This window comes from Taurulus bubalis (genome assembly GCF_910589615.1).
Source record: "Taurulus bubalis genome assembly, chromosome: 1".
In the NCBI taxonomy this organism is placed as follows: domain Eukaryota; kingdom Metazoa; phylum Chordata; class Actinopteri; order Perciformes; family Cottidae; genus Taurulus; species Taurulus bubalis.
The window spans coordinates 25241177-25257400 of record NC_136589.1 but is presented as its reverse complement, the minus strand read 5'-3'; the positions used below and the strand labels follow the sequence as shown (position 1 = coordinate 25257400).

Sequence of the window (16224 nt, the reverse complement as noted above, 5' to 3'; positions counted from 1 at the left end):
AACTCATGTATGCTCATCTCAACTGAATTGAACGAGAATCTGAGTAAATGTCTGAAACAGAGGTGGGATATCTTACCTGCTGGTACCGTGGTGTTTCCAGCCTGTGGCCATCGGTGAGTGTGTGTGTGTTGTGTGTGACATGTGTGTTGACTTTGGAGGCTAATCCCAACAGATTCACCTCCCCCCTTGGTGACACTGGACTCAGAGAGGTCACATGACCCTAAGAAGGGGAGGGGAATTATTAAGTAAACTGTTCTCAGAAGACTTGTTATATTTTTTTTTCAGTGAGCACACAGCACCCTTTACACCACCATGTTTTTATGTAAATTATTATCTTCTTAGCTCATCTTTTTTTAACTGTAGAGCTGTGGTCCTGTTTAACACATACTATGTGACATTGTGAGTGGACAGAAACAGAGATTTTCTTCAGTCTGTAGTAAATGTCACATGCTCTCCTGACTTTTGTTTTGGGGCATATGCACGAGCACTGGTTTACTTTCACTTCCTCAAGGATTTAACTCATTGTACATTTCCAGACCCTCGAATTTACAAGATCAAAAGAGGCGTGTTTCACATACCTGAGAGGCCAGTATTTTTTCCTTAAAAACCACAAACATAGCTTCAGGCTGATTCCGTCAGCAGCAATTATCTAACTCCTCAGAAAGCAACAAGGTAATCAATCCACTGCATGGAGAGATATTGAACAAAAATGATGCACTGTATATGTATCATTTGCATTTACACACTAGTGTGCAGATAATGTATCTAAAGTGCTTTTGAGATCCTTTACTTTCCCTCTAGCGCCCCCATGAGACCAACCTTTGTAGTTTTAAATGATCCATTTCAACAGCTGATGGATGGATTGTCATGAGATTTTGTACACAAATTCATGTCCCCCTCTGGAAGAATTGTAATAACTTTGGTGAAGACCACTGATCTGCTTCAGTTCAAAGGAATAGTGTAACATTTTGGGAAATAAGCTAATGTAGTGTCTTGCTGAGAGTTAGCTGGGAAGGTCAATACCACACTCATATCTAAATGTATCATTTGAAGCAAACCACTTAGCTTAGCATTTCGACTGGAGGCAGGGAGAAACAGCGAACCAGGCTCTGTCTAAAGGTAGCAAAAATCCCCCTACCAGCAACCCTGTCTCTGCTTAGCTTAGCATAAAGACAAAACTGTGGTTTTACCGGGAGATCTGGGCAGAACTACTACCAGAATTAGTCCTGCCCAGATCTCCCGGTAAAACCACAGTTTTGTCTTTATGCTAAGCTAAGCTCGCCATCGCCTGGGAATTTAAGGATACGTACATTTATACCATCTTGTTTTATAAAACAATGTACTAATGAACAGGACAAAGAGCTAAAAACATTAATTGTGTGTATATTGTATATACAGTACCTGTGTAGGTTTAACCCTCGACTGTTTGGGAAAAATAAAATGTTACCTGTTTAATAGTTTTGCATTTCCTCACCGTGGGATTGGTGTCATATATTCTTGTTTCACACGTGACATAACTAAATACAGACTTGACTCAACATCAAAACGTTACTTAAAACCTCTCACTACTTGACTGAATGAAAGTAAATAACTTAACAGTTTATGTGTTTTTCTTTGTGTGCTAGCAGGAAGTGACACACAGTATAGTGTTCGATGAGCACGACTTTATCAAGCTCTTCGCTGAAGCCAGTCAAACGTTGACAGGAAACATGGAAAATAGCAAAAAATACAACTTCTCTGTGAAAATCATCAAAGCTGAAAGCATCGAGGTCAATGCTCGACAGATTGGATACATGAAAGAGCACCACTTCTCTGTGGTAAAGATTGAAGGGATGAATTCTCCTCTCCAGGAAATTCCTCGGGTGTTCAAGAATTGACAGTACAGGTTATATTACAATCAAGATTATTTATTTAAGCCATTATTACACATACATGGAATGCATACCTATTACAAGGCCTTGGACTCAGCTCCCCTGATGGTCTGCTCTGCATACAGTCTGCACACAGTCAGCACACCCCCAGAATGAGAGTGGGCCCCGTTCTCTAAGAGCAATGGATATTTATCCCATTTCTGTGAGACTTCCTCTTATCTGACTTCCATATTTGTCGCAGTCTTAGTAGCGAAAAAGGGAGCTGAGTCCGTCTGTAATTCAGACATCTAAAGGTCACAAGAGCGAGCCACACTGTCTGACACCCTCCCGAGAGCACAAAGGCGGGACCTCCCACACACACCTGTGCCAGACCAATAACGGCCAAAAGCAAGCTTTATGTGTTAATATGCGGTTGCAAGGGCATATAAGGCCACAGCGGCCTCTATCTAACCTGTTCAGCCAAGGTCAAGAGCGACTGAGAACTCGACCAGTTGCGGTTTCTCAGCTTCGCTCAGCTTTCGAGACACATTCTTTAGTATAAGTGGGACACATTCTTTAGTATAAGTGGGACATGAAACTTTAGTCAAAGTAAGGCAGTACAACATATAAATCATTAAATTCTCTTCAGGATCTTGGTACACAAATACCATGGGTATTGTAGTAGACTGTGATATTCCTTGTAGTACCAGTCTGCCTGGCCCGCTACGCTATCCTGCGTCTACTCAAGAAGAACAGAGCAAAAGCAATCCTGCCATGAACCTGCTCCTGTCAAATCTCATTCAGATCGGTACCTCAGTTTTCTTTCTCCTGAGACGCTTTGCAATTGCATGTTTTTTAATGCAACCTTTTACTGATTTTCCAGGGCCCGCTGCATCGCACGACTGTTGGTCTGCTTGGGACCTTATTGGTGGCCTGTCCAGTGTGGCACAGCACAAATACCTTTTCATTGTCCCCATCCTCTTTGGACAACGTCTTCCTGATCCACACCAGATACTCCTCGTTGCTATTCCCCATCATCTGCCTCCTCCCTGCCCTGTTTCTTCCGGGTCTCTTCATAGCCACGCCATGACACAGAACCAGCTGAGACTTTTGGGGCCTGGAGGGTGGGACACTCACGATTCTCTTCCTCTTTTGTTTCAGGAAGTTGACAAGGGGCCAAGGTCAGGGATTTTTCTGGCGTCTATCTTAGCCCTTTGATGGGGTCTCTTTTGGACATAACGAACATAGCAGAAGCATTTCCGTGCCGCAAAACGCCTCTGATGAGCCTCAATGACTTTCGGGACAAACTAACAGACACTTCCCAGATAGACAGCTTTCTAATTAGTTTGTGTAAAAAAAAAAAAAAGGGATGTAAGAGGGATTTTTTTCATCATACCCCTTGTATTGTGGCTTACCTCTGAATCATCTTTTTCTTTCATGATGTGCCGAACTGCTTTCAAATCACCTCACAAATAAGAGGTGTCAATTCATACATCGGAGCCCATCTCACAAATTGTCAGATGCTTCTGAGCATAAGCTGAAGAAACTGTCTTTATAGAAGACTGTACTTTAATTAGAATATATTTGTATATTCTAATTCACACATATTCTAATACCTACTTTTACTGTTTTTCTGTAATACATTAAATTAATTGAACATTAAATATATTGATTGTTTTAAAAAACTATATATCTGCATCATCTACACTTGTGGTTAATGTCACGTGGACCGTAGCCACATATCATTATGAGGCACTCAACATGTTTTGTCTTTGAGAGACACCTAGTGGCTTTACTGATGCAGAGAGCACAGAATCAATCTGTCCGCTGCAGTGAGGTAACATGAAAAAAAAGCGATATTGTGCATGATCCCCGGAGGATGAACTTCAATGACTCTGACAATCCCCTGACTTCTCCCCCTGTCGGCAGCAGCAGGTCAAAGTTTTCACCACTGACTTTTCATCTACATCATCAGATCAAAAGGTTTAATTTGTTTAATACTTTGATTTATGATCATAAACCTGCAAAAATGGACATTCCCATAAGTGTCAGTTGAATTTTGTGCCAAGGAGGTTATGTTCTCGGTTTGGTTTGTTTGCCTGTTTGTCATGATGGAGTTTATTCAAAGTCCTTTTCCACAAAGTGTCTCTATCATGTTGTCTGTGCCCGGCACGTGTATTATGGGCGACTGTGGCTCAGTGATGAGCAGGGTCGTCCTTCAACCAGAGGATCGGCGGTACGATCCCCGGCTTCGCTAGCCCATGTCGTTGTGTCCTTAAGCAAGACACTTAACCCTAAATTGCTCCCGTAGCTGCGGTGTATGAATGGTTGATATAACTGATGTGGCACCTTGCATGGTAGCTCCTCTCATCAGTGGGTGAATGTGTGAATGATGTCATGTAGTGTTAAAGTGCTTTGAGTGGTCGGAAGACTAGAAAAGCGCTATACAAGTACAGGACCATTATCATTGCTGTAGATGTGTGATGTGGGCTATTCCGGTTTATATTAATATCATCGTCAGAGAAAGGTGTTAGGTTCAAAGATTATTCTGAGACTGGGTTTGTATTGTATTGAATGGTACATAAATCATCTGAAACAGTATTGTTATCAGTGGAATATGACAGGTTGAAAATAAATGACCTCAAGCAAACAAAAGTCTCCCACAATTCACATAATATTTTCTCACAAAGATACAGTTGACAATACACCAGCATGCAAGCTCAAAGACAAAAAATGGCAAAACATTGTTTTGTCTTGAAACTTCAGAGCTTAACATGTCAAAATAAATCTGGAGGTCCTGTACTATGTATCTAGATAAACATAACCCCAAATAAGATCAACTTTACTTTAATAAAGTCAATCAGTCGTGCATAGTCATTGCAATTCGTTCTTAAAACAAGTCAGACTATTCAGATAAAAGCTAAAATAGGATAATCTTTTATTAGTCCCGCAGTGGGGAAATTGCAGGATTACTGCAGCAGTCCACACAAGAGACGAAGACCTCAGTCTCCTCAGCAGAAAGAGTCTGCTCTATTCTTTTTTATAGAGTGCGTGTGTATGGTCAGTCCAGTCCAGTTTGTTGTTCAAGTGAACACCTCAATACCTAAATATAAGGTTATTTCTCTTAGAAACTTAGAAATAGTTTTGTTTTTACATGAATGTATTTTGAAGAAAGTCATTTTCAGTATATTGTGTCCAATATCTTTTCAGTGATACCGCCTCTAAAATATGGTTTTAGCCAAGTACCCCCTAACCAGCAAAAAGCATGTTTGTTTGAAAAAAAATATGTAACACACAGGGCTGTGCCAGCAGGGTCTGATGTGATATAGAATATATACAACTCAGTTTATGAACTTACACTAATATTGTATTGAATATGTATTAAATAACTATTTTTAATAGTATTTTTTAATGGATGCTAATTTTAAATATATATATATATATTTGCAAATGTCACGTACCCCCATTTGAGAACCACTGGTCTAAATGGTTGTATTGAGGGTACATTTTGTCTGTTACATACAATGTGAGTCACAGTCCCCAAAATAGCTCAATAAAGTAGTACCAACAATCCAATATCCCAAACTATGTCTTTACTTATCGAGACTAAATTTGAAAATGTTTTATTAAAATATGAATTATGATTGTCTGATAACAACTGTGGGTGTGTTTTCGTGTTGGGGGCGAGGGGGGGGCGTCAATCATGCACACCTGTGCAATCCTTAAATCCGCTTTGGAGCGGTGTGAGTCCGGGCCTGCTCTCCTATGTGAGATGCACACTGAGAGCCAATGTGGCCACTGTTCCCCAGAGGACCGTCTGGCGGCGAAGGCCATTAATTATAAGAGACAGCGAGACAGACAGCTAGCCTGCTAAGCAGACAGACAGACAGTTCCGCAGAGAGCGCAGACAGGCCTGACAGGAGCAGGCCCCGGCCCCGGCCCAATACAAAGAAGGGAGGAAGAGCGGCACGCACGGCCAAGAAAAGCGAAATAATCCTCCCCGTGTAGCGAGTTTAGCCTGCAGCTATCTGCACCGCCCCTGCTTCTCCTGCTGCTGCCAGTGGACTATGAGTGAATACATGCAGGCATCATAACCCTTTGTCATAAGAGAAAGAAACGCGATTTTGCGACGGGGATAAATAATTGAAGAAAAAAAAAATGCGTCTGTCCGACTGCGCATCCCTGGGAGTGAATAGGGAATTGCTGCGCCAGTGTCCCGGCTGAGAGACGGAGCCGATCTTACCCAACCTAAGCTCCTGAGCTGTTCTCCCCCCTCCCCCGTGTCATTACACAATATCGCTGCCAAAAATCATCGTTTTAAACATGGTAAGTTGTTTTTTTTTTTGTTATATTCACAGCGGTTGTGTCGGCGACGAGCGGCCTGTGGGGGAAATGCACATCCGGGACTGTATTTTTTGGAGAAGTCATAATATTTTATGAATCATAACTTGTTATGATGTGGGAGCGCGCGTGGCGTGCAACAGGTCGCCGTACAGTAGCGGGGACGCGCATCCCACCGCCGTGTTTGGCGCTCGTATGGAATATTGGTGTTGAAAAACCGCCCGACCGTCGCACACGCGAACATAATGGCAAGATGGCACGAGAAATGCGTTGTTGGCACAATAGAGTTCTGGTGAAAAAACAACAAGGATATTCTCTCTTTTTGATGTTTGGGAACTATGAGAGTTATCACTTCTTGCTCGTTGGCAATAGTATCGCGTAGCCGACGCGACGATGCGCATGTTTAAAGCCGACTTATTTATTCGGTTTTAATCATTTTATATTGTGCGGGAATCACTGCTCGGTTTGCAAAGAAAAGTGTACGTCGGCCCAGTAGAGAAATAAGTCATATTAAATGAATCGGACTCCCACTGTCCTATAAAGGGATACCTCGGCTATTTTTAAAATAATAGTTCCCGCACACATGTGACTGCTTCCTTGTGACGATTTAATAGTCAGACTTAATGTCAAATCTCGAGTGAATTTTATTATTCTGTCCAAGCCTCAGTAAAACAGAGAAGAGGGAGAGAGGAGGAGGAGGAGGGGGGTTGTCACAGGGTCCGGGTGAAAAATAATTTTCCTCTTCACTCTGGCTGTGTCTTTCTCTCAATACCTCTCTCCACGTGGTGAGCAGTCGGGATGAGGGCGAAAGAAAAGGGAGCATTGTGCCTCCAGTCAGTGGCCTTATGTGTTGGAGAGGCTCTGAGAGGGTGATGCTCACTCAGCTGTGCTCCCTATACGCCATTGTTGCAAATCCCACCTCATTTCAGCCGCGCTGTTTACCGAGAGCTCACACAGGAGCCTGTTTTTAGAGGCGGCCCGGAGCACTGTGAAAACACACACACACACACACACTTTCAGAATACACTTTGATATTAGCATGTGTGACAAGGTGGCCTCTGAGACAATGTTTGGTTTCACGTAAAAAAGAAATAACTGAATTAATTTAACCGAGCTGGCGTCGGGTTTTACGCCCACTTGTGCGCACAGTTTCCTTCTGTTACGCACAGGAAGACGCACGCGGTGACGTTCAGATTTTATAGGATCATATCAGTAATCGAAAGCTCAGGCAAAGGCCTTTTTATGTGATGAACTTTAGCGCCAATGTATGAGGGTTTACCAAAGAGAGGCAGTGGACTCTTGGCTCAAAAGAAGGGGTGTTCACTCGCCATTTGAATGCAAAGTAGTGGATGAACAAGTGAGCTGTGTGTGTGTGTGTGTGTGGAGGGCCAACGGTGAGTCTTGAGAAAAGGGAGACTTGTTGAGAGAGAATACTGTCACACATGCCTCTTTGGCACTTTAGTTCTGTCTTTCTTTCTCTGCACCACAATGCCACCAACGTGGACACGCTTTGAGACTAATCAATCCGGAGCATCCATTGTCACATTTTTGGAACGTTTTTCTTCATTTTCTCCCCTGTAAGTAATTTAGATACCTACTTTTTTCAGTGCGCAGGGAGACAGAATAAAAGTTGTGTGTTGGCCAATGCGCCCCTGCGTCGTTCCCATCCTGCAGAAGCATGTCCCGTCGGAAACAGAAACAACCCCAGCAGCTTATGAACCTGACCCTCGGTGCCTGTCGGATACTTGAGCATGGTGAGAAATATACTGAGACTATATATCAAAAGAATACGGGTTATTCAGTGGGATTGGATTCACATCCGTTGGGAAGTTTAGAACTAAAACAGTTCGTAGTTATGGTATATTATTTTATGGTATAGCTACAGTATCATTCTTATGAAGGCCTTAAACTGATGATTTAACTTGTTGCACTAACTTTGTGACCTATGAGGACTTGTTCAACCTCATATGGGGAAAATCAGTTTTGGAATTCAAACAGCAATCTCATTATGGGCAGTTAAGACTTGTTTTTTGTTGGCGAGGGCTATTCATTTAATCTCATCCTCATTTCTATATGGTTTCTTACCAGAATTATTAAACGGAGAAATAATTGAATTTGCATTATGTTAAACACTTGGAAACAGAGGGCTTGTTGGAATAATTGGCTTTCAGTCTTTAATTCATTCTCTGCGGTTGCAGCCATTAGCTGCTTTCTTTGCCCTGTAAAACCCAAATGTCTTCCTTCACTCCTCATCGCTGCCAGATTCAAAGACACAGACCACCCAGAATAGGAGGCTATACAGTAAATACCCAGAGAAATAATTGGTGAAAAACAATATAGTGAATTAGGAAAATGTGTTGCGAGAAGCAGGATACAGGTTTTGTAGGAGCAAAGAGGTGTGCATTAGAAGGTGAAGGGCAATTCAACTTTGTGAGGCACTGTATACGGTGTTCTTACTGCAATAGCATTAGGCCCCATTGTCCCCTTTCAGCTTTGTTGCTGGGCACTGAAGCGTGCGTGTGTGTGTGTGTGTGTGTGTGTGTGTGTGTGTGTGTTCGTTCCAGTTACAGGAGTAGGGCCCACAATGTGTCACAAAATTGTAGCTTTCAAGCAAACGGCAGTAAGTTCTGTATGTGTTAGTGTGAGCACAAGCAACCCTGTGCACACAAAATGCTCTCTTTTGTGTCTGTGTGTTGTACATTGACAGGCTGTGTGTCGGCCTATGTGCTTTCACATCCGTCTCTGTGCATTTTTGGTTTAAGTTAGCTTGTTGATGGGCTGAGTCATCGTGTCTGTTTGCGGGGCTGTTTGTTTTTCTTTGTGCGCCACCTCTCTTCCTGGCCCTAAACCGTATCAGGAATGCGACCTCAGAGTGTTTAAGGTCAAGACTGCCAGCCAATCAGGCACCCAGTACAGTGTCCAGTACCTAACCCTTAGCGCCCCATTGGGCTACTGGGGGAAGGGCTCTTAAGGAGATGAAAGAGAGACAAATTGAATGGACGACAGAAGAAAGAGAAGGAGGGCAGGGATGGAAGTGTGTGTGTGTATGTGGCTTCTTTTTATTGGGGGGTTCCATTGTCTTGTGCGTGTTGCCCTGGAAACAAGGTAGACACCTCTACGGGTGAGCAGTGTATTCTTGTAGATCAGTGTAATCTGTGTGTGTATGTTAGCATGTGTGCGTGTGGCAACTGTGGTCAGGAGGCGACAGTTGATGAGGACGGACAGGACAAAGAGGATAACAGTGGTGGAATATAAGGTGGAAATTAATCCCTAAGGTCAAAAGTCATCTCTTGAGCAACCACATTATTTCACTATCTAGACATCAAGTAGCCACCTAATAACATCCTTTATTTTCACTGATAGTTAACCTTTTTTTAAAGTGCCCTGAGAAGTAGATTTGTTATATTATAGAAGATATATTTTGAATAAAGATTGTAGACCATTGTGCAAATCTTGATTGTTTTGTTGTCGTTAACAATGATGAAATCCCATTACGATTTTCTTTTTTCAATTTCCCTAGATGACAACTTGGCAGTGAAGTCAAACTCCTTTCCATTTATCCTGGATTCTCCATCATCTTCTCTTCAAAGCTCCCAGCTGCCCCTCGCTCTCCTTTCATCTATTAAGGGCTCTCAGACCCCCTCTTTACCCACTGAGGATCCAGCGCTATCCTGCTCACTGAGCCAGTCCTCCTACCAGCCCCTCAAAGACCCACAGCCCTCCTTCTCTCCTGACTTTCCTTACTGCTCTCCCTCTTCACAAACTCATCATCAACCTGCCCTTCAACTGTCTGGTTGCAATTCTGCGTCATCTGCAAGTGCCCTCACCCATCCCTCTCGAAGCGAACACATGGCTTCTCCAAAGTTGGGGCTGTCAGCCACTACCACCACCTCTTCTTCCTCATCCTCGTCCTCTGCCTCCTTATGTCCCCCACCGCACCCTGGAAGCCCCAGCCGTGTGCCTGAGGGCCCCCCGAGTCCCGTTACTCCCACTCCCAGCCCAGGAGTGACCTCTGCCTCAGCTGCACCCTCTAGGGCCCAACTGAGCATTGCCCTGATCCTGGAGGAGCTCCGGGTGCTTCAGCAAAGGCAGATCCATCAGATGCAGATAACAGAGGAGATCTGTCGGCAGGTGCTCCGCCTTGGTGGAGCGTCCTATACCATAGACACACCCTCCCAGCATCTTCTCCCTCCCCTGCCTCAGCTCTGCCTGGAAGGCAGCAAAAGGGCAGCCAGCCCAACTACCCAGCAAACTGCACCTCAGCCACCTCAGCCTCTCCTGGCATGTTTCTCCTCTCTGCTACCTTCTCAGGCCGCCAACAAACCCACAAAGCCAAGCAGTTCCTTGTCTCAAATCCTGCAGCCCCAGAAGCCCCAGCTGGAAGGAACGGGAGGGGCTCATGGTTATTTGAGGGTGAGTTCTCGGCCCTCAGCTCCCTCCACCTCTTCCTCTGCTGCCATCTCCATGGCTTCCTCCAGCTATCCGCTAGGCTTATCTTTAGCTTTGCCCAACCGCTATCTTCATGAGAAATCTTCAAACACCACTTCAGTGAGTGGGCACAGTGGCCTGTCCTTCCTGAACTCATCCCTCCCCACATCAGTATCTATGGTCACAAACTCCCAAAATGCTATGCTGTCTTTCTCTGGAGGAGCAGACTCTTCCTCTGCGTCCAGCTCCACCAATACTGGGCGCCTCCAACATGGCTGCCGCTTTTGTGGAAAAATGTTCAGCAGTGACTCTTCCCTTCAGATACATCTACGCTCACACACAGGGGAACGACCCTACCAGTGTCCAGTGTGCCTCAGCCGCTTCACCACACGAGGCAATCTCAAGGTGCACTTCCTACGCCATCGTGAGCAAAACCCAGAGCTCTCACTTTCACTCCTGCCACCTTCTTTGTTTGGGGTAGCATTAGGGGCCACTGGAGGATCAGAAATGGGACAGACCATGAGCGGTGGTGGCAGTACTAGTGGCATGAATATGATGCAAAAGAAGCCAAAAAGCAGGAATGAGGATGAGACATGTGGAGATAATGTGGAGGTTGGTGGAACAAACACAGGCTTTTCTCTGGGAGCCTCTGGAGGATCTACCCCTTCTACCCTACCCCTGCCCCCTAGTGTAGACCTGGCTTTGATTTCCCACTCTCTCCTGCAGCTCAATAGGGCTGCAGCTGTAGCAGCTGCAGCCTCTATCACCTCTGGCTCATCCCACTCTTCCTCTACCGCCACCTCTTCTCTGGCTACTTCCCTCCTCAACAATCCTTCCTTGTCATCGTCTTCCACCATCACAGGGTTATTCAAGGGTGCTAAGCAGCAGCACTTTGATGAGAACACTCCCCCTCATGCCCCAATGCTTTCTCCTGCTGCCTACTCACAGCTAGCCCACCTGCCTAAACTCATTTTCCCATCTGTCTCCACTTCTTCCTCTACCTCTGCTGCACACTCATCCCTCTACAACCACCCAGCCTTGGGCTTGCTACGCACCTCCCTACCCTCTACTCCAGGCTCCCACCAACTTGCTTCTTCAAGCCATTCTCAGCTTTCTTTCCCTTTCTCTTCATTTCCTAAAGCCCCAGGTCAACCCACCACCACTCCATCCGCACTGCCTTCCTCCTCAACTCCTACATCTGAAACTTCCAAGCTGCAGAGGCTGGTGGAGAAGCTAGAGAAAGCGCCCCGCTCTTCTTCTCCATGGACAACTTCTTCTATTTCCTCCTCCATGCTGGAGATGTTATCTGGCAGTGCCACTTCCTCTTCAAGTCGTTTCACAAATGCCAGCACTTCGACTACATATGTCATGGCGTCCCCACCATCTTCGACTCGTGCTTCCACTTCCGTTTCAAACTTCACACATGAGATGGTGACTGCCCTAGGCATGAGTGCCAATGGAGCGAGTGCCATCGCGGGGGGCTTGCTACCATCACTAGGCATCACAAGTCCAGTTGGTAACCTGACAACCAATCAGTGTGGGGTGTGTCTACGGGTGCTGAGTTGTCCCAGAGCTCTGCGTCTGCACCAGGCTACGCACCTTGGAGAACGCCCTTTTCCATGTAAGATATGTGGTAGATCCTTCTCTACGAAAGGCAGCCTGCGGTCACATCTGGCCACCCATCATGCCCGGCCACCCAATGCACGTGTCCAAAATTCTTGCCCACTGTGTCAGCGTAAGTTCACAAATGCCCTAGTGCTTCAGCACCACATCCGCATGCATCTTGGTGGACAGTTGCCCACAGATGGCACCGACGATTCTGCACATGAGATGCTAGCTGAATCAAATGCCAAACCCTTGTCACAATCTCAATCCCAGTCCACTGACCCAAATATTGTCTCTAGTAAAACGCCTCCTCTAGCAGGCCACTCTAAGAGCCCAGCCCCAAGCTCAGAATTTCAAACTCCAGCAGTAGGTTCAGTCCCTGCATTTGGCAGTACAACATCAGTTGAGTTTACCAAAAATCCCAACAAGTCTGGGTCCTCCAGCCCAGACCTCATTCCCCCGTCTGACCTTAGCCCTGACCCATTCATGAATCCCACCACAAAAACCCCACCACCAGGCAGTGTAGAACCCCCACTCCTTTGTGTCAGTGCCCCCTTGCCAGCCTCCAAGCAGACGGATCCGGCTTCCCCAGTTGGCAAAGACAACAAAGTTGAACAACAAGCTACTGCTGATGTCCAATTTACTAAATCCGCCCCCACTCCAATCTCCTCCACTGTTACCACAGCGTCCGCTAATGCTATGGTTGTGGACGGTGGAGAAGATGAAGCTTCTACTGCCTCTGAAGGGTTCCATGGCTCCAAAACAAACCTGGAGGACTTAGAAAGCACACCTGTCCTGGGTGACCCCTTTGCTTATACCTGTCCCAGTACCTCCTCTGATCTCATCCTGGGTCAAGATGTTCCTAATGTTATTGCAACAACAACTTTGGAAACTGAGTCAGTCTCCCCAAGGCCCAAATCACCAGAACCCATGGAAGAGGACCAAGATCAGTCTTCTCCACCAGCGACACCAAAGCAAGACCAAGCAACTGTGCCTGACGAGGACTCCAACGTGACATCCACTTTGGAGACTGCTGACACCATTGCTGCTGAAGTAATGGGTGTATCACAGAGACCTGCAACTTTTGTGAGGGAGACACGTCAGAGCTTTCATTTTGGTTCTTATGGGAGGGAAGACCGGGCAGAAGCTGTTAAGATTAGTGGATTGGCTCCAACTGAAACACTGGATTGTTCTGTCCCCATCAACCTTACCCCAACCCTCCCATCTCCAATGTCTCGCCCTGAGAAGAAGACCTATTGCTGTGCCGAGTGTGGAAAAGAGTATGCCAGTCGCAGTGGACTGAAGGTGAAGACAAAACATTTTATGATGTAAAAATATCTTGAACAAGATATGTTGGAAGAATACTTGTTGTTGTATTAATGTTTTTTTTCCAGGCGATTTAAAAAATGTATTTTACAGCTTTAGTACAGAAGTAAAGCTGTAAAATGAGAAATCTTTGTGTTAAGAATTCCTAAAACATTGCTTTATCTTCCCAGGGGCACATGAAGCACCATGGTGTGGTAACCAAAACGATACGTCCACCAGCCCGGAGTAGTCGTTCCTCTGCTGACCAACTTCCTTCTTCTACATCTATGACTTCCTTAAATATTCCGGCCACCAGGAGCTCAGCAGGCTTCTGGAACCAGTACCAAGCCTTCCTCAACACCAGTAACGAGCCAACTGATGACCCGACTGCTGGCGGCCAAGAAGATAATGAATCTGCACGGTCGGCAAAATCGCCCATTCGATCTCCGATGGATCCAAGAGCCACTGAGGAAGCTGGGCAAGAGTCTAGTGAAGAGTCATAATTTGAGTACGCGTGATTGGCTGGATAATGTTCTGGTGTTTTTAAATCAATGTTTACCTTTTGGTGAAGCTGTATGAACATTTGCGTAGTACCTGCTTCCTTAACACATTTCAAGTAGCCCGTCCGTTTGATAGTCAGAGTAATATGTTTGTACGTCAAAGTTGTGGGTCAATCAGCTTGGTCTTGTGGTGGTAAAAAAAAAAAGGAAGAAAAAAAGACAGCTAATGTAAAAAGAAAGATGAAAATATTCAAGAAGTAAGTCCAGTTTTTGCTGGATTTGATAAAGTGACACTACCATTGTCTGGCCGAAGTTGTTAATAGTTTGATGCACATTTTAACAAAAAAAGAGTATCCTTGATGTTTCATATCAGACCTGGGTCAAATACACTTTTTTTTATTTTTATATTTGACATTAGCTAGTAAGTGACTCACAAGATGGTGCACTAAAAGAATAGTTTAAAATAAGTAAATGTCAGTATGTAAACATTTCGGTACTTGTCGTGTTGTGCCATGTACCAAATCTGATCCAACTGGCACCAAAGGAGGCTCAAGCTAACCAAAATGTTATTTCTTTGAAAATGCTTCCCGACCTAGGTCTGTTTCGTATCTAAAATATTTTTTCCCTTCAGTCACTGAAGGAACTGGTAAAAAAAGTGTTGCTTCACGTGAGCACACAAGGCCAACAAACTGAAGGTTTTTCTGTGGGGAATATTATGTTTCTAGTCCCGTTTTGTGGTTCAGATCAACTACTCACTCATGTCATTGTGATTTAGTTTTCACGATATTGTCCTGTCAAACCAGAAGCACAGCTGCAGTGTTTGTGTACCCAGTGAGGACATGGTCTTGTGTGTGACCTTCAGCTTTGTGAATATTATGATTGTTGTTTGGTCCAGAAGTAATATCTGTAACGCTTTTTAGTTACTAAAACTTTAAGTTGCTATAAATATATCAGAAGTCTATGTCTGTTTGTTGTAAGCTGTACGTTCAGTGCTCCATATTAAATAGGAATTTTGAAAAGATATCTGGCTCTGTCTTGTTTGCGCTACTTTTACACAACAAAATATATTGTGGTGTACTGACTTATTTTCATTTAACTCTGCATGAAAACAAGCTTGCAGACATTTGTGAGTCCAGTTATAACGTTTACAATCCCTAACAGCCACACGTCATTGATCTCTGCTCTCTGCCAAGACAATCAAGGCTCCCCCTCTTGTGTCACATCAACAGAGGGGAGTGGAGGAGGCCAGCTGTCTCCTCCACTAAGGCCAACACAGCAGCTGAGCTACAGTATGTCTACACATAAGGTTGGTAAAAGGAAATGTGTGTCTCAAGTCTTAAATGTTTTACTCTATGTATTTACACATTTGTCAGCAGCCATCCTGTCATGTAAAATATATAGTTGTCATTACCACGAGTGCTACCACATGCTTGTCAATGAACACACAGCCTGCAGTTAAGCTGGAACCAAACCAACACTCTACAGACGTAGACAACACACATGTTCCTCTTAATGAAAGCAGAGTAGCATGCAGGACAAACTGATCCACAGTCAGTGTGGTGCATGGATGTATGGTGGGAGGCTGTACACCACATCTGATATGTGACGTGTTTAAATGTGTGTGCGATGTGTGCATTAGAGGGCGTAATTCCCCCTTTTAAACACAATGTGGCGCTGCATGTTGTGTGGAGTTTGGGCCTTTTTGTACACCACTCAATAGAATTAGACAGTATCAATGTGTGGAGTGTAAAATACATTAAGATAAAGAACAGCTGGCAATTAACTGATAATTAGTCCTTTGTGTCTAAAATCCTAAGCAATCCAACAGAAATAGTTTAACAATTTGTGGTTAGTGTCGTGGCCATGAAAAGAAGAGTATGGGTACACACTATTTTTAATGTGAAAGAATGTCTTGGATGGCGCAATTTGTTGTCGAGTTTGTCATTCGGCTCAGTGGTTGCGCTCTCTTCTCTGCTAATAATAATAATAATAATAATAGCTTTATGCATTTGATGGAGCAAAAAGGAATTTAATCACAGCCTGAGGGTAAAAGCAAACCGTGCCAAGTCTAATGTGAAGGTCACCCAGTTGATTCCAGCCCTCCATGGCAGAGGGGCGGGCTGATTTAGGAGGAGGGAGGTTCCCGCTACTTTCCAGCTAAAGGTCTCCGGGGAGTATCAAACTACCACGTCTGC

General features: G+C 44.6%; 1 protein-coding gene across 1 annotated transcript; it reads left to right on the top strand.

The window, feature by feature from the left end:
* Positions 1-7869: 7869 nt before the first annotated feature.
* On the top strand, positions 7870-14973 carry sall2 (spalt-like transcription factor 2; the record flags this gene model as incomplete). The annotated part of the gene is made up of 3 exons (XM_079222276.1): positions 7870-7945; positions 9712-13529; positions 13721-14973. 3 exons carry the CDS (start codon positions 7870-7872, stop codon positions 14030-14032), a joined length of 4206 nt encoding a protein of 1401 aa, XP_079078402.1. The 3' UTR covers positions 14033-14973.
* Positions 14974-16224: the final 1251 nt, after the last annotated feature.